Source organism: Phycodurus eques, chromosome 5 (genome assembly GCF_024500275.1).
Source record: "Phycodurus eques isolate BA_2022a chromosome 5, UOR_Pequ_1.1, whole genome shotgun sequence".
Classification (NCBI taxonomy): Eukaryota; Metazoa; Chordata; class Actinopteri; order Syngnathiformes; family Syngnathidae; genus Phycodurus; species Phycodurus eques.
The window spans coordinates 32460541-32479207 of NC_084529.1; the positions used below are offsets into that span (position 1 = coordinate 32460541).

At 46.1% G+C, this 18667-nt stretch overlaps 1 protein-coding gene across 9 annotated transcripts in view; it reads right to left on the reverse strand.

The window, feature by feature from the left end:
* Positions 1 to 18667, reverse strand: part of LOC133402539 (zinc finger C3H1 domain-containing protein) — a 47050-nt gene that overhangs the window by 16288 nt on the left and 12095 nt on the right. For 8 of the 9 annotated variants that reach the window (XR_009768533.1, XR_009768532.1, XR_009768534.1 and 5 more), the window contains exons 7-21: positions 17842 to 17909; positions 17584 to 17751; positions 15617 to 15778; positions 13223 to 13473; positions 12362 to 12466; positions 12115 to 12289; positions 11928 to 12056; positions 10621 to 11223; positions 5361 to 5470; positions 3821 to 3952; positions 3635 to 3756; positions 3006 to 3107; positions 2811 to 2933; positions 1578 to 1743; positions 1307 to 1493 (exon numbers count right to left, since the gene is read on the reverse strand). Coding sequence is in view for 4 of the 9 variants with exons in the window: in XM_061676423.1 (XP_061532407.1) it covers positions 1307 to 1493; positions 1578 to 1743; positions 2811 to 2933; positions 3006 to 3107; positions 3635 to 3756; positions 3821 to 3952; positions 5361 to 5470; positions 10621 to 11223; positions 11928 to 12056; positions 12115 to 12289; positions 12362 to 12466; positions 13223 to 13473; positions 15617 to 15778; positions 17584 to 17751; positions 17842 to 17909 (2603 nt within the window). In the remaining 5 variants the exon portion in view is untranslated. The remainder of the gene's footprint in view (positions 1 to 1306; positions 1494 to 1577; positions 1744 to 2810; positions 2934 to 3005; positions 3108 to 3634; positions 3757 to 3820; positions 3953 to 5360; positions 5471 to 10620; positions 11224 to 11927; positions 12057 to 12114; positions 12290 to 12361; positions 12467 to 13222; positions 13474 to 15616; positions 15779 to 17583; positions 17752 to 17841; positions 17910 to 18667) is intronic. The other variant, XM_061676424.1, reaches the window with a different exon arrangement.

Here is an 18667-nt window from a genome sequence, read left to right on the forward strand (position 1 = left end):
AACATGATTTGCAAATAATTGTATTCTGTTTTTATTTATGTTTAACACAACGTCCCAACTTCATTGGAATTGGGGTTGTACTTCCTGCGGCTTCTGAGGAAGCACGGCCTGCCGCAGGAGCTGTTGAGGCAGTTCTACAGAGCAGTCATCGAATCAGTCCTGTGTTCTTCCATCACAGTCTGGTTTTGCGCTGCTACAAAAAAAGGACAAACGCCGACTGCAACGGACAATCAAAACTGCTGAAACGATTGTTGGTACCCCCCTCGTGCTTGAGAAGTAGTATCTGCACCATTTGCACAATTGACATTCTCCCAGATTATTGCACTACTAGTCACTTTAAACTGCATACATGCCTTGAAGTCTCTGCGCCATTTGCACAATGGTGACTGCACCAGACTATTGTTCTATTAGTCATGTCAAACTGCTGTAATTGCTCGAGGACTCTGCATCATTTTGCACAATTGTCAAAACATAAATAACAAAATAAATTGTACCGGCGTTACACATTACTGGTAACCTTTTATTGCTCTGTGACTGTGTTTTTATGTCTCAAAAGTATTCTCTGTCAATTTACTCTATTGTTGAATTCCTTGTGTTTTTTGGACATACTTGGCATACTTTTTTGGACATACTTGGATTCTGATCAGAATCATCTTTATTTACCAAGTATGTCCAAAAAACACACAAGGAATTCGTCTCCGGTCGTTGGAGCCGCTCTAGTACGACAACAGACAGTCAATTGACAGAGAACACTTTTGAGACAAAGACATTGACAAAAAAAACAGTCACTGAGTCAGTCACATTTTTTTTTACAATTGTGCAAAAAGATGCAGTCTTCTAGCACTAAGAGCAGTTCGAATGACTAATCTCCCAATAGTCCGGTGCAATGACCATTGTGCAAAGGGCGCCGAGACTTCAAGGAGTGCATGCGGTTTCAAGTGACGAGTGGTGCGATAATCTGGGACAATGTTGGTTGTGGCCGATCGCCGCGGAAGCAAAACGCAGCCAAACAGTTCATACTGTACATGCCTTACATATTGAACCACGTCAAACCATCGCTGCCACGCTATAATCGAACCGATTCATCGGTCTGTTGAAAACGCACATTTTCAAATGTAAACAAGCAAGTCTTGTCAAGTCATGTCGTTCAAGTCTCACGAACACCAAGTCAAAGTCAAGCAGAGTCTTTCCGAAGTCTTAGCAAAGAACCGGCGAATTCATATGTTATGAATATAAAATAAATCTGCAAATCTGACTGCAGTGTGTCAGCCGCTCACACGCGTACGTCTGCGTGAGGCGTACTCACGTTCCACCAGACGCGGCGGTGCGGCGCGTGCTCCACGGCCATCTGACACATCTCCTGCACTTCGTCGTGGCGTCCGCGGCGGGAGAAAAGCGTCAGGTAGTGAGTCCATACTTCGGGGTGGTCGCAGTTGTGCTCCAGCGCGCGAGAAAGTGTGTTCAGGGCCGCCTCCAAACACTCGGTTGGCGGCCTGCAAAAGGAAACAGACGAGGACGGTGCCGTCGGACGGGAGCGGCAGCCCGAGAGCGAGCGCGCGAGGCGGACGGCGGCGTACGTGTCGTCTTGGCGGAGGTATCTGAAGGCCAGCTTGATCCACAGCTGCGTGTCTCCGGGGTTGTCCGACACGCCGCTCTCCAGCTTGCAGATGTCGTCCGTGTCGCTGACAAAGTAACGCTTGTCCTCAGACGTCACGCACGCGTCTAACCGGCTCACGCGCACATCTGCAAGCACACGCGGTAGCCGTGTCAAGATGGAAGCGCGCCCGGCGGCTGAGCGACAATCGTCCGCTGACCCTCGCGCGTTCACAGTGTCGCGGCCGGAAAAAGTGAGCCCTGCCGTTCGCCACAAACATGCCGCTATTGGCAACGAACAACAAATGTCAGTATTTAAAAAAAATAATAATAATAATTTATACAGTCCCCTCCAAAAATATTGGAATGGCAAGGTCAATTCCTTTGTTTGTTGTATACCGAATACATTTGGGCTTGAGATCAAAAGCTGAATATGAGACAAACGTTCCAGCTTTTATTTCATGCTATTTACATCTAGATATGTTAAACAACTCAGGACAGAGCACCTTTTGTTTAAAGCCACCCACTTTACAAGTGAGCACAAGCATTGGAACATCTGACTGATGGGTGTTTATAGTTGCTCAGGTGCTGCCTTTTAGACAGACTCCTTAAACCTTTGATAGCGCTTGTTTTTGGCTTTGAGTTTCACATGTGAAAACTGCATTTGCTGTTAAGCAAACATGAAGACCAGAGCGCTGTCTATGGTAGAAAAGCAAACCATTCCTATATATGCAATGACCATTCAAAATGCCGTGTTGTATGATCTTGAAAATGAATTTTCCGGGTACCGAGCGAGTTACCTTGCAGTATAATTTCCAATCTAACCTGAGCATATTTATAATTTCGTCAGCACTTTCGGCATAAAGGCAAGCATGGAGAGTCTGTGGGATCAACGAGTGCAGTGATGAAGTCAAAAGCCTGCGAAATAACCTCTCTCACCCGTTCCCTCTCTTTGTATTAGAATATTGTGTGTCATTGGCCAGGGCAATCCGCTTCTTTGAAAATTGCGCCACGTCGGTTCCCTATAGGAACACCAGGGGTCACAGTTTTTCCACAGTTTATTTTTTTTTTATAAATGTGCAGCGAGGATGGTTTTGCCTTTGCTCAGTTCAGTAGCGCCGCTCGAAATCAGAGCCGCTCGCTGAAGCCTGCACGCCGCGCAGCGCCACTGAACGCAAGTGTGCTACGTGACGCGATCGGTCGGCGAGGGGACCAACCAGACGTTCCGCATGGCCGCTCCTCTCCTGACGCGTCCTCCTCGCTGTCCCAGTCGGCGCTGCGCTCGCTCTGCGCAGATGGCCTCCATTTCCTTTTGCCCTTCCAGGTGGTGAAGGGCGGCACTGCACACAAAGGGAGCACGCGTGTCAGCGCCACGCTCCGACTGCTGACGGGCGGGGCCTTGGCTCGCTCACCGTGATGACGACTCTCGTTGACTTTGCTGACCAGGAAGACGGCAGTCTGGTCTGCCGCCATCCCGCCTTTGTGCGGACCAAGCAGCTTGCTCACGTACTTTTCTGCAATATGACACAAAAACGCTCACGACGTCTCACCTTTCTACGGACCCCCAGACATGGCATCAGGGAGGAAAAAAACTACATCGTGTTGAGTATGATTGCCTCCCAGCGGGCTATTGTCAAATGTAAAACAATGGAAAAATTATTTCACTCTTTGTTTCTTAGCGGCAATTAAGTCACTAGCTGTTGTGTTGAAAAAATGCCACAAGAGGGGTGGAAAAAGGGGCTAAATATAAGTGGTCAACAGTGACTGCTTTTGTAAACGAGCTCCTCTCTGTTTGTAGCCAGGTTAGTGTCAGCAGTGCTCAACAGCTAGCAATGATGGATATATTTCATTGAATTCAATTAAGCTCATCTCTATTACACAGCTCATGACTAATTAGTTTGACTCAAAAAATAAGAAGTCCCAGGGTACTTAATTAGGGTGTGGATTATGAGGGGGTCCTTGGAAAATATTTTCCCTGGAAAACGTTAGCAAACATCTGGTGTAAACGTGTAACCAGACGTGCGCGTGAAGGCCCGCCCACCTGCGGCGGCGCCGACTTGGCTGTCAGAGCTGCTGTCCGAGCAGCCGATCAGAGACAAGTTGTACGAGAGCACATCCTGGAAGAGGAGATTTCCTGCCAGCGTGCAGCTCCTGACATGCTGCCTATAGGAGAAGAGGAGGAAGCATCATCATCGTCGTCACCGTAAAAACGCGGTCTCCGCCTCACCATGAGCAGTCGTCGTCGTTGCAGGTCCCAGTCAGGTCAAAGCGACAGAAGCAGCGTTGGGGCTGGATGACGTTGCTGTAGGTGGCCGAGCTCAGGGATAACTTCTCCTTGGTCCGGTAGTACGGACTGAACCTGACGCCGGGACAACGCGGGTCAGAAGCGGACGCGACATTCACGTACACGTCCGTCGACCGACACCGAAAGCCATCTGCTGAACAAACGCTCTCCGATTGCTTTTTGGTCAGCAGAGCGCTCCAGTGCGCAGCAACAAGGCTCAAATTAAGCGGTCTTTCATCGCAGTTTGTGCCTCAAAAAACATTGAAAAGCAAAACTGCGAATCACTGTTGTACCACAGAGACATGCAGGGGTGTACGCGACACAATGTGCTTACGTCACTGACACGTGGAAAGTACAATGGGGACGTAAAGGTATTTGGTTGAAGGAGCAGTAACACAGCGGGAAGATGCGACGCCGAATTGAGAAGAGAAAAAAAAAAAAAAAAAGCATTTCGGTGTGAAATTCAAGGCGAGCACCCATTTGGTGTAACACGGATTCTCTTCGCCGAAGGTACCGTGTCGTGCGACCCGAGAGATGACGGTAAAATTGACATAGCGCAAATCAGCGAGATTAACGTTAGTCCACTTTAGTAGCAGAACGTTAGACCTGCAGAACGTCTCTGTTAATTATGAGTACTATCAAATGTGTGGCTTTGTTTATTACGAAGCTGACAAGTACAGTGCGCAACCGTAACGTTACTAACAGATGCTTTTGCCGAGTGTGGTCACTGTGTGATCTGTAAGTGGTCAAACTTTGAGATGAGTAGGTGAGAAACGTGGCAAATGTGGCCAGAGAGGAGTAAGAGTCAGAAGTGAATCCTGTACCCAAACAGAGGAGGGTTTTGGTGACGTCAGATTAAGGAAATATTCCAAAACTTGTCGTGGTACAAAGAATATTTGTCTTACTCCTAGTCAGCTGGTCTCAACTCATAAATGCACAGCCATGAACCTAATGTATTATGGTTTACCTAATGTATTGTCACAAAATGCTAAAACGCTCATTGCTTATGTGAAGATGCACAAAGGCTGTTAATGCTTTTTTTTTTTTTTTTTATTAATACCTTATCTTTTATGCACAATGTGAATTTAAGAAATTAAAACTGTTGATTGTACTGTATAAAAACAAAAACCAATTTGTTGTACCTTATTACGTGAAAGGTCTTATTCTCTCTTTTGTATTCATAATTTCTATTTAGCCAAGGAAAAATCCAAATACTCAATTGTTCGATACAATTTTCAGTAGGATACTCGAGTACTAAAATATTCGATAGCTGCAGCCCGACATTCAACTCCCCGGTTGTATTGTCAGATTTGTATTGTTTAATAAAAGCCTTACTTCGGGTCCCTGTGCAATTAAGAATTAGAAAGTTTCCCCTCAAATGAAGAAATGATTCGTAAAACTGCTCCTCAAAGAAAAAAAATAAAGTATTTTGAGCCTTAACCAAGCAGCCTTAAGTCAAGTCGTCAACGAGGTTGTTGTTCACCTGTAAGACCTGAAGACCAACAGAGGACTGCGGTAAGGGCTTAAAGGAACCAGCCTGCTGGGCCAGCACACGCTTGTACTTGCATCCGTGTCCGCTGTGAGCACCTGCACCTGCATGCACAGCACAGCCAAGAGTGATCAAATCAGAGGTGTCAAACGTGCGGGCCAGAACCGGCCTGCCAAGGGGTCTAATCCGGCCCGCGGGCACTGTTTTGCCCAAGTTTTTGTTCATTTATACGTATATTTTGACACAAATACAATAGAACCGGAAGTGTTGGGAGTGGCGCGATGGGACATGCACCAAGCTGATAGAAAGAAAAAAGATTGGTGTAGCGGGGCACGCCTCCAATCAATTTGCAGTAAGAGTGAGACTTTTGTGTGAAGCAATGCCAATATATATATATCATATGTATCGTTTGTTCAGTAATTTCAGGTGCTGTTAAAAATGAGTTTGTAAAGTTAACTGGGACTTGGGTTTATCAAAGCCCGTATAAACATGGTTAGGTGACGTCAGCCAAACAAATCATGCGAGTGATTTGCTGTGGTGGCCACCCCCTGACAAGGAAATGCTGGAAGTCACTTTCTTAATCAGATGCAAGCTACAAGATCATTTGGTGCATGCTAATACAACCCCAATTCCAATGGAGTTGGGACGTTGTGTTAAACATAAATAAAAACAGAATACAATGATTTGCAAATCATGTTCGACCTATATTTAATTGAATACACTACAAAGATAAGCTATTTAAGGTTCAAACTGATCAACTTTATTGTTTTGAGCAAATAATCATTAACCTAGAATTTTATGGCTGCAACACGTTCCAAAAAAGCTGGGAGAGGGTCATGTTTACCACTGTGTTACATCACCTTTTCTTTTAACAACATTCAATAAACGTTTGGGAACTGAGGACACTAATTGTTGAAGCTTTGTAGGTGGAATTCTTTCTCATTCTTGCTCGATGTACAGCTTCAGCCGTTCAACAGTCCGGGGTCTCTGTTGTCGTATTTTACGCTTTATAATGCGTCACACATTTTCAATGGGAGACAGGTCTGGACTGCAGGCAGGCCAGTCAAGTACCCGCACTCTTTTACTACGGAGCCACGCTGATGTAACACGTGCAGAATGTGGTTTGGCATTGTCTTGCTGAAATAAGCAGGGGCGTCCATGAAAAATTACTTTGCTTGGATGGCAGCATATGTTTCTTCAAAACCTGTATGTACCTTTCAGCATTAATGGTGCCTTCACAGATGTGTAAGTTACCCATGCCATTGGCATTAACACAGCCCCATACCATCACAGATACTGGCTTTTGAACTTTGCGTCCATAACAGTCCGGATGGTTCTTTTCCTCTTTGGCCCGGAGGACACGACGTCCACAATTTCCCAAAACAATTTGAAATGCGGACTCGTCGGTCCATACCCAACAAAATGGACGAGGTTCATCTTCTAATAAAGACCAGTAAAGACTTCGGACGTTCCGCCGCCCTGTGCTTTATGGAGTGTTGGCTTTGTGAGGCTGTACCCGATGGCGCCGTCATGCTTCCCGGCTTCCATCTTCACCGGGCAGAACGCAACATGGAATCATCGGGGAAAACAAAAGGCGGCGGGATATGCTTCTGTATCAATGAAAAATGGTGTACGGATGTCACGGAGCTCAGCACACACTGCAGCCCGCATTTGGAGTTGCTGTTTTTGAACTGTAAGCCATTCTACTCGCCTCGTGAGTTCGCATCTTTCATACTCGCCGGTGTTTACATTCCGCCTCAAGCTAATACGAATGCCGCACTGCTAATGCTCGGTGAACAAGTAAACAAAATTGAAGAAAAAAAACAGCGGATGATGTTGATGCAGTCAACATGGGTCTGCACTTCATCCTAGAACACCTCGACAATGCAGGGACCTACGCAAGGAGCCTGTTCGTGGACTTCAGCTCTGCATTCAGGACCATCATCTGCATTCCATCATCCCTGAACTAGTTTCTTCCAAGCTTCTCCAGCTCAGCGTCTCGCCTGCCATCTGCCAGTGGGTTTATAGCTTCCTGACGGGCAGGACACAGCAGGTGAGGCCACCTCATCCACATGCAGCATCAGCACTGGGGCACCCCAAGGTTGTGTCCTCTCTCCACTGCTCTTTTCTCTCTTCACGAACGACTGAATCTAAACGCATCCGGCTGTCAAACTCCTGAAGTTTGCAGATGACACCACTGTCATCTGCCTCATCAAAGACAGTGACGACTCTGCATATCGACAAGAAGTGGAGCGGCTGGAGCTGTGGTGTGGCTGACACAACCTGGAGCTGAACACGCTCAAGACCTTCGCAACAGCTGCCCCTCACGCTCTCCAACTGCCTTGTGTCAACCGTCGAGACCTTCAAGTTCCTGGGAATTACAGTCTCTCAGGACCTGAAGTGGGAGACCAACATCAACTCCGTCCTCAAAAAGGCCCATCAGAGGATGTACTTCCTCCGGCTTCTGAGGAAGCATGGCCTACAGATTTGCATATCTGTTGTTGTTGACCAATACTGGCCACTCATGCCAGAATAACATCTGCACCACTTGCACACTGACTGAGGAGTATCTGCAACATTTGCACAGTTGACATTGTCCCAGACTATCGCACTACTAGTCACTTTAAACTGCATACCTTCCTTGAAGTCTCTGCGCCCTTTGCACAATGGTCATTGCGGGGGACTATTGCTATATGAGTCATTCAAACCGCTCTAATTGCTAGAGGACTATGCATCTTTTTGCACAATTGTCAAAAAAAAAACAAAAAATTAAAAACTAAATGTACCAGCATTACCAGATTAAAAGCAACCTTTTATTGCTCAGTGTTTTTCTCAATCTCTTTATGTCTCAAAAGTATTCTGTCAATTGACTGTCTGTTTTCGTACTAGAGTAGCTCCAACTACCGGAGACAAATTCCTTGTACGTTTTTTGGGCATACTTGGCAAAATAAAGATGATTCTGATTCATTTAGCGCCGAACTGTATTTACTGACATTGGTTTTCTGAAGTGTTCCTGAGCCCATGTGGTGATATCCTTTACACATTGATGTCGGTTTTTGACGCAGTGCCGCTTGAGGTCACGGGCATTCAATGTTGGTTTTCGGCCTTGCCGCTTCCATGCAGTGATTTCTCCAGATTCTCTGAACCTTTTGATGATATTATGGACCGTAGATGATGAAATCCCTAAATTCCTTGCAATTGTACGTTGAGGAACATTGTCCTTCAACTGTTGGACTATTTTCTCACGCACTTGTTCACAGAGGTGAACCTCGCCCCATCTTTGCTTGTGAATGACTGAGCAATTCAGGGAAGCTCCTTTTCTACCCAATCATGGCACCCACCTGTTCACCTGTGGGATGTTCCAAACAGGTGTTTGATGAGCATTCCTGAACTTTCTCATTCCTTTTTGATACCTGTCCCATCTTTTTTGGAACGTGTTGCAGCCATAAAATTCTAAGTTAATGATTATTTGCACATTAAATATCTTGTTTTTGTAGTGTTTTCAATTAATTATAGGTTGAACATGATTTGCAAATCATTGTATTCTGTTTTTATTTATGTTTAACACAACGTCCCAACTTCATTGGAATTGGGGTTGACGTTGGAGAGGGGGTTGCTCATTGTTTGTGCAGACTAATTCTAACCTCAGATAAATTAATTGCTTTTTACGGCAAGTTACTGAGTGACAAATAAGTAGCAAATTTGAGTTTCTATTTTGCACTTACTGAGGATATGTGTCCTTAATAGACATAGCAAATACATTTATTTTGTTTTCATTATTTTTGTTTCACTTGGTTATCAACTACTTGGCCTGGACTCACAAACAGAGCACTCACAAACTAAGGTAAGCAGAGACCATTTTAACAAAATTCTGCACATTGACAGTTACCAAATTATTTGTGATTTTTTCTAATCATAAGTTTTGTGTGACTCGCGAGATAGAGAAATCCTACAACAAAGGTTGGGGAAGGTTAGCCTCCAATCACGACAGATTGGGGAAGGTTATCCCCTGACGACGGTTGGGGAAGATTTACCACTATTAAAAGGTAAATATTAGAAGTGAAGAATCCCTCTGGTTAGAGACCCGGGAAGATCTTGCAGGACAAGACTAATAGAGTGTTATTTATGTGTTGAAAATTATTTCAGGCATTTTTAGTACACGCCGAAAGAACTATTAGGAGAATTCCGAAGCGAATTAAAAAGATGTATTAAGTGTGGGGAAACCCCAAGGAGAAAGGCGCCACTTGTGGTAGAAGCTTCCTCTCACACACTTGAAATATCTGTCACTGAGACATTCACTTTTCTACGAATTCTCCCCATATTTATATGATGGAAGAAAATTTTGCGGCACAGTGGTCTATTGGTTAGAGCATCTGCCTCACAGTTCTGAGGACTGGGGTTCAATCCCCGGCCCCGCCTGTGTGGAGTTTGCATGTTCTTCCTGTGCTTGCGTGGGTTTTCTCCGGGTACTCCGGTTTCCTCCCACATCCCAAAAACATGTATTAATTGGAGACTCTAAATTGTCCGTAGGTGTGAATGTGAGTGCGAATGGTTGTTTGACTGTATGTGCCCTGCGATTGGCTGGCAACCAGTTCAGGGCGTACCCCGCCTCCTGCCCGATGATAGCTGGGAAAGGCTCCAGCACGCCCGCGACCCGCGTGAGGAGAAGATAATGGATGGATGGATGGATGGATCTGTCAATCTGCCTGTATACTTTTACAAAGCAGGAGGATAACTGCACTTTCATTCTAAAAAGTACCCACTTTAGTTTTTATGGTGTGATAAGTCACTTGAGCCTTTCAAGATTTCCAGATGGATGTGGAAATGTATGTAAATTTAAAAATATTTCTAAATAGGTTTTTTTTTTTTTCCTCTACTGTGATCTCTAAGTTGCAACAGTAACTGAAAACGCTGACTCATAATATTGTTGAAATTGCACAAATTTTTATGATTTGAGATTGCTCATATGATTTGAAACAAGATTGGCAACAAGATGATAATCAATAAATGTGAATATTTACCGAAATGTACTGGTAGTTGTAATTATGTGCACCCAAAAAGATGGTAAAGAAAAGGTGAACTGTCATTATTTATAGCCTATAAGGCCTCGGATATACTGGTCCGGCTCACTTGAGATCAAATTGGGTTGGATGTGGCCCGCGAACTCAAATGAGTTTGACGCCCCTGGATGAAATGAAAGTGAACAAAAGTGAACACCGCGTTTGCTTTAAAGCGGGCCCCGTGGCGAGCGTACCTTGGTGCTTTTGGGCGCGTCCGCATCTTCCTCCGCTTTGAGCGTCTCCCCCAGCACGGCCAGCTCCTCCAGGACCAGCTCTCCCAGCCCGGGCCGCCGTCCGTGCCGGCGTCTCAGCGCTTCCAAATCTGCGGGTCCGTCCATAGAGCTCTCGACGGGCTTGGCAGCGCCACGGCCTACGGCGGGGGGGGCGGAGCTCGGCTGCTCCAGGTTGGGTTTGGTGGCGTCGGAGCGGCGCCAAGGGCGAGCGGACGCCGCGTAGGGGGTGCCGGTCCTCTCCGAGGCTTCCGTCTCGGGGCGCTCCGCCTCGGGATCGTCCGCCTCCGGACCATCCTCGCTGTCCAGTACGAGGACGTCCTGGGTGAGGTCGTGCAGGGAGGGCTGAGGCGGGCCCGAGGAAGCCGAAAGGCAAACTTTGGGGTCGGGAAGCGCGGCGGGTTTGGGCCTCCGCTCGCTCGGCGTCACTTTGTTGCGCAGGGCCTGGGCCTCCTTCAGCTGCTGGATCTTCAGAGCGTATTCGGACTCCAGTTGCTGCAGACGCTGCTTCTGAGCCATCAGTGCCGCAAAGTGATTGGCGGCATCCACCCGCTGAAGCTTCCTGGCCTGAGATGGCACAAAACAGTCAACGCATTCCCGACTTCTCATATTGTGTTCGGAATCGTTCGCACATTCCCAGCTTCGTAATCACTGTATAGGGATTTCCACACTGAGTAAAAATATAAAGGCAACACTTTTTTCATGTGCTGAACTCAAAGATCGAAGACTTTCTATGTACACAAAGGCCTATTTGTCAAATATTGTTGACAAATCTGTCTAAATCTGTATCGGTGAGGTGCGGCATATCAAGACGGTGAGTAGACAGCATCTCTAATCACGGGCAGCCTGAGGCTCGGTACACATATTAAGATAATCAGGCTCTTTTTGTCCTGATTTCGCACACCACACACAATACGATCAAGACGGACTTCATGTGTGGGCACTGTCACTGATAAATAATCTTTTAAGTTTTCAAGAATCCTTGTGTGTGTACCAGGCCTTTGGCACACCTGTGCAATAATCATGCTGTCGAAATAGCACCTGTTAAGTAGATGGATGATCTCGCCAAAGGAGAAGTGCTCACTAACATACATTTAGACTAATTCGTGAACAATATTTGCGGGAAATAGGCCATTTGTGTACATAGACAAACATCCAAAGTCACAGTTTTTAAGGTGGATTGAAAAGTTGCATTCATGTCAAAGAGAGGACACGGGAGCACGCAGCCACACGGCACAGGCACGCACAACGCGTCCATCTCCAGCGCTCACCGGCTTGTGGACGGCTCCGGCTTTGCGTTTGGGTTCTCTTCCCGTAGCCTTCTGAGTCCAAAGTAGCTCCTGCTCCAAGTGGGCCGCCAGCGTCTTCTTGATGGACACGCGGTGCTCCACGCGCCGCACCTGAGCACACGCGTGAAGGTCAGAGGGCGGAAGCAGAAGCGGCACAGTAGGCGCTCACCTGCTCCTGAATCTTCTTGAGCAGCGTCTTGTTGACCTGCACGATCTTCTCGGTGGCCTGCGTCTGTTCCCTCAGCCTGGCCGCCTTGGACTCGGCCGCCTTGAGCGACTCGGACTTCTTGAGCTGTTGCTGCAGGAGGTTCTTCAGCAGCGCCTCGTCTCGCAGGAGCAACTCTCTGAGAGGAGCCGGCCGGGCGGGGAAGGTTACGTGGGCGCTCGCTGTGCGGAGCTACCTATCGTCTCCTCACCTTTGCTTCAGTAGCTTGCGCTCGGCTTCACTCGCCGGCGACGGGGCGGCGGGATCGGCGGCCGCCAACCGAGCGCCAGGATGGGACGCCTTCTGCTTCTCTCTGCTGCGACGCGGCACGACAAAATGTTTAGTCGCACCCCAAAATGCTAACATGAAGCTCGGAGCGCTGGCGAACAAAGGACGGTCGCGCATCTAACTATTCACGGCCACAAATAACGGCATTCTTATCACATGAGCAATACGATTTGACCGGAGCGCAGACGACAATTTGATGCGACATTATCTAGGAAGAAGCCGATTGCCCCGGCCGCCGTGACTCGATTTCTTGAGCGGAAAGGGCGAGAAGAAAGCCGAGCCTGTTCAAGGAGCGCAATTGTGCGTCCAATTCAGCCGCAGAAAGACTCTGCTTGCTTTGCGTTTTAGCCACAGGTACATGCGAATGTGTCGCGCTACGGCTTGGCGGCGGCTCGGCACGGGCCGGTTACTGGTTTCAAGGTAGAATGTGATCACCCACCCGTTTTTCAAATGTTGGAGATAAAACCCCTTGACCACGCGGGACAACATGTAAAGCGCGCACTGAAAGGCCACAACCCGGATTCCGATCCGCCATCTCAAGACTTTGAAGCGGACGGGCTAACCGCTCTTCGCTCGGTACCCGCAAACCTCATTGTTGTGAACGCCGGTGCGAGTTAACCGGACATTTTCATTGGCCGTACGGCCTGTGCTGTGGCGACGTCATTGACTTGCGATCCCAAGCTGTAATCGCAGCCCGACTCGTAAAATAGTTCAAGTTGCAGCGATGGGGCAGCGCGTGGCCGGCTCGAGGTACAACAATTGTCAGCAGCGAGCGGCTTCATACCTGGCCAGCTCCTCCCTGAGGAAGCGGTACTCTGCCTTCTTGGCCTCGGACAAAGCTTCGGGGGTCCGCACCGGATTGTTCTCCTTCTCCGATGCGCCTTTGGACTTGGTGGCGATGACCTCGGCCGTCCTTCGGGCTTCTTTGATCATGAACTCCAGGCCGCCGAACATCCCCTGCGCCGCGGCATCCAAGTCAGAATCGCTGTCGTCCGACTCGTTCAGACACACCACCACGGACTTGTGACGTGGCAGCTGCGCACACACGCAAACGCACGACAGACCATCACCATCATCCAGTGGTAAGCAACAAAATACTAATACACCCTTACTGTTCTTCAGTAGATTTTAGTACATCAGCACTTTAGTTGAATTTGTACTTTTTACAAGTTCCCTACACATTTGAGATTTCAAAATTCTTCTTGATAAAAAAATGTAAATACCGTATTTTCCGCACTATAAGGTGCACTTAAAAGCCTTTAATTTTCTCAAAAATCGACAGCGCGCCTTTTAACCCGGTGTGCCTTAGGGTTCCAAAATCTGTAAAAATGTTGTGCGATTTTGGTAAGCGCTCCGCTTGATTGATTGTCGGACCATTTCCCGTCGACGTAGGGACGTAATACGTACACTTCGTACGCTGGGAGCGATAAACCAATCAGAGAACGTTACATAAAGCTACGTACAGTACGTACGCTTACCTCCGCCACGCCTCCGGTAGGTATACTGCACTACCGGTATGCTGCAAAACAACATTTGTTTGGCTAAGGACCCCTGAAAATTGCATCAGCGAAGAGACATGCTTACAAGGAAAATGAGAGCGTGGCTGAGAGAGGTGTATGTAAAGAGACCGGATGTTTTTTCCACCCATCACCAGCTCTGTTGATCTGCGACTCCATGCGCGCCCATATCACCGCTACTGTGAAAAACCAAGTGAAGCAAATGAATTCGGAGCTTGCCATCATTCTGGGAGGGTTAACAAAAGAACTCCAACTGCTGGACATTGGTGTAAACAGAGATACATAAGATGAGGATTTGTGACAAAAAGATTGATCAAAAAATAATGTGAGTGTATTTTTAAATGCGTAGTAGAATAAAGTTCAACCAAACTCACTGTTTTGCTTCCGTTACCTTGTTTTACCATGCGCCGAATAATACGGGGCACCTTATGTATGGCTGAAGTACAGAAATAGACCCCGTAATTGAGACTGCGCCTTACAACCCGGTGCGCCTTATTGTGCGGAAAATACGGTAATTTGTGACATTTGATTAAATAGATGATATAATATTCCTATGTGACAGTTGATGCCAGCTGCCAGGCTGGCAACGCTGTACTCTCTGTTGGTCTTCGTTGACTGGACGGCGCCATCAAATTGTTGCAGGGGTTCTTTCAAAGCATCAACGGTGAAGTGTTCACTTCGTATTTGTCCGTTTTTGTGCCATAAAGAGTCTTGGCGTTTCAATCGCCTAGTGTGTTGTTTCCATCGCATTCAAATCAAGCTTTATTTACAGAGCGCTTATCATAGAATTATATGCATCTCAAAGTATATCAAATAGTTTAAATCAATCCCCTCCGACCACTCATGCACCCACACACACGCGCGCACGCCGAGTTCATCCTTCTCATCTAGGAGTTGATTGAAATCTTACGGAGTTAACTTTTTGTGCCACTTTTTCGTTTTCCCTCAATTCTATAGCAGCATCCCAGTCATCAAAAGTGTTGTCATCACCAAATCAAGTCAATGATTGACTCACTCGTTGTTTGAAATTGGCTCATTTCTGTTCTCACGAGTACTTCACGTTTCGGACCGCGTCAGGTTGCCACGTTTGCTCGTGTCATCTAACGGCTAAGGCTGCTGTGCGCTCATTTGAAACAATTGAACGATGTTTTAACAGGACCTACTTGAGATGTTCTGAGGGTGGAGATTATCAGCTAATAATGATGGAACTTTCAGAATCGAGTAAAATACTGTGTGCTCTCACACCAACACTATAGCGGCGCTTCCAACAGACTTAGAAAAAACAAAAACGGATCGATCGATATTTTTCCCCAGCTATTCATAATTGTTTATTTGGGAAAATAGAGCTGTTGTAACAGTCTTGGAATCATGAATATTATTCCACACATCAGCTTCCATTTTCATACTTGTCCAGACATGGAAATGTACGAAATCAAATTCCATACTTTTCCATACTTGCGTAGGAACAGTGTTTTTACTTTTAGCCCCTCCGTTTGAAAAAATACCTAGTTTCTATCAAAATTTGGCCTGTTACGTTTTAATACTTTTACGTTTTACCCAACGCCCCAACTTCATTGGAATTGCGGTTTGTACTTAAGCACAACATGTGAGTACTTTTGCCACCCCTGTCTCGTCTCTTCTCCTCCTCCTCCTTCTCATACCACCAGTGGTGCTCTGGAAGCTCCTCCTCGCGTGAACTTGTCTCCGCGCAGCACCGTCATGGTGTTCAGGCTGACAGCGCTCAGGTTTCCTCGGGCGGGCTGCTCTACGCCTGCGGGGGGAGCCCCGCTCGGGGAGGGGGGACCGCTCCAGAACTGCTCCTGCTGACAAGTGAGCACGATGTCATTGATATGCCATGACCGGCCGCCATGGGGCCAGCTTCAGTTGATTCGCCGGCGATTTCATTTAAGCGAAACGCCAGGGCCGGTATTTCAAAACATTTCATCTGGATAGGATTAAAACTCAAAATGGGGTATTTCAAACCCGGATATGTGATCCCGATCCAACTCAAATGGGGATATGGAACTTTCATGTGCAATACATTTTAACATAATCATTATTTAAGGACACTTTTGTATTTTCCTATATTTAAGCGAAGTGCGAATGTTGCAGTGTCTTACAATATTAAATGCACTGTTTTTAGGACTAATACCCATCTAATTTTTTTTAATGAACATTTAAGCCTACTACGCTACTGTATTTGCTAGTGAAATTCTTTGGGGGAAACCCTCTGTTATTTACTGAAAAATTAATTCAGTCCTGCTCACATTAATGACACCTTAATTTTTTGCATAACCTGTATAATATTTTCAAAACATAAATGGAAATGTACCAAAAATATATCATCAGGATATTTTAATTGGTCTAAAGAAATTTAACAAAGAAAACGTTTTTTTTCCAAATTAAGATATTGTAATTTCAAAAGAAAAAAAAAAAAACTGAAAACAGCATGTGAAGGAATCTTGGCAGCCCTCCTTAATAGTTGCTCGCACACCCTTTAGCAGCGACGACAGCTTCCAAACGTTTCTTTTATCCATCTAGAAGCTTTGTGGACTTCTCGGGTGCTATTTTCTCCAACTCTCCCTTCACAATTTCTTCAAGCTCTTCAACATTTGCAAGGTTGTTTTGCCCAGTGACAAATTTCACCTCCCCCAAAAGATTTTCAATTGGCTTGAGATCAGGACTCATTGTCTATTTTCTCCTTTTTAACATTCGTGTGCTTTTGGATGTCCGCTTTGGGTCCTTGTCTTGCTGCAGGACCCATGATCTGCGCCATAAACCAAGTTTTCGTACACTGGGAAAGACATTAGGCTCTAAAATCTCTTGATCATTTTCTGATTTCATGATACCTGTGATCCAGTCGAGGCCACCAGTACCAGATGTGGAAAAGCAGCCCAATAGCATCACGGATCCTTCACCATGCTTTACTGTTGGCAGGGAGTTCTTTTCCTTAAAGGTTTCATTGCGCCGTTCTGTCAACGTACTGTTTGTGTGCATTGACAAAAAGCTCTGTTTTTGTTTCATCTTTCCATAAAATGTTGGCCATCATTGGCTCTTTTGTATCAAACGCAAGTTCTCTATAGAAAATTTTTTCACTTGATTCATTTTCTTCAGGAGATATTCCACATTTCGTACGTAAACTTCATGGGTGCCAATAATGGTGAGCAGATCTGTATTCACTCATTTTGTGCTTATGCCAAAGCACTGCCTAACATTAAAGTTTTGCTTTGGTGCCATCTTAGTGCCAAGGAAATATGTTGACGTGAGTTGAGGAGATTAATGTGTGGCATCTATAAGCAATTATAACCCTTTTGGCAGGGGTGCCACTTACTGGCAGATTATGTAACATAACTTAAAGATTTGGGTTAAATGGATTTAACTGGCTTTTGGGAAGTTATTTTTTTCTAAAATCAAGGCGTGCCATTTTGGAACCATCTTAACAAGGATATCATTAAGACTCCGTCACTGTAAATGTTTTCAAAGCCGTATAGCTCAATTGTCCATTAATCAATGCTCGGGTGAGGACCGCATGACGGCCCACCTCAATCTCCCGTGGCTGTTCTGTAATCACATATGTGCTGTTTGGTTGAAATGTTCAAAGAATAAAAAGAAAGTAAAGCAAAGCAACCTCTGCGGTCACCAGCCGCTTGTTGGCCATGGACATGAGACAGGTCTCCCTGAGCAGCATCTCCTCCTCCTCTTCCTCATCAGCAAACGGAGGCTTGGGAGGGGGCGCCGGATTGCTGGTCAGAGGGGGTAGGGGGGGCGGCGGGGGAGGGGCGCAGGCGGCGAAGGGCTGCGACGAGACGACAAAAGTTGCCAAACATCCGACGCCGCTTCCTGTTACCCGACCGTTGCCGACTGCGAGAGGAAGAAGCGTACGTACCTTCACATAAAGCGGCGGCAGAGGGAAAGACGCCGCTGCCGAGTCTTCTGCTGGGAAAGGAGGACGTGCTGACCAACAGACACAAGCACGGGAAATCAATTCCACAGCTGCAGCAGAGTCACGCTTTCACGCTTTGCTGTAACACGTTTAAAACAAAATACACAAACTACCAGGCTTACGAACAATTTGGACATACAGTGGGGCAAAAAAGCCACCTGTTGTGCAAATTCTCCCACTTAAAAAGATGAGAGAGGCCTGTAATTTTCATCATAGGTATACCTCACCTGTGAAAGACAAAATGAGAACAACAACAAAAAAAATTATTTAAAAAAATATATATATATTTTTAAAGAATTTATTTGCAAATTATGGCTATGCATGGTATTTATAGCACATTATTTCAAGGTCCTGGAGTGGCCTAGCCAGTCTCCAGATCTCAACCCCATAGAAACTCTTTGGAGGGATTTGGAAGTCTGTGTTGCCCAGCGACAGCCCCAAAACATCACTGCTCTAGAGGAGATGTGCATGAAGGAAGGAGCCAAAATATCAGCAACAGTGTGTGAAAATCTTGTGAAGACTTAAAGAAAATGTTTGACATCTGTCATTGCCAACAAAGGGTATAGAACAAAGAGAGGAACTTTTATTATTGACCAAATAATAATTTGCTAATAAATTATTGAATCAAAATAAATTATCAAAATGATAAATTATTATCGTTTTGTCTCTCATGGGTGAGGTATACCCATGATGAAAATTCCAGGCCTCTCTCATCTTTTTAAGTGGGAGAACTTGCACAATTGGTGGCTGACTAAATACTTCCCCCCAC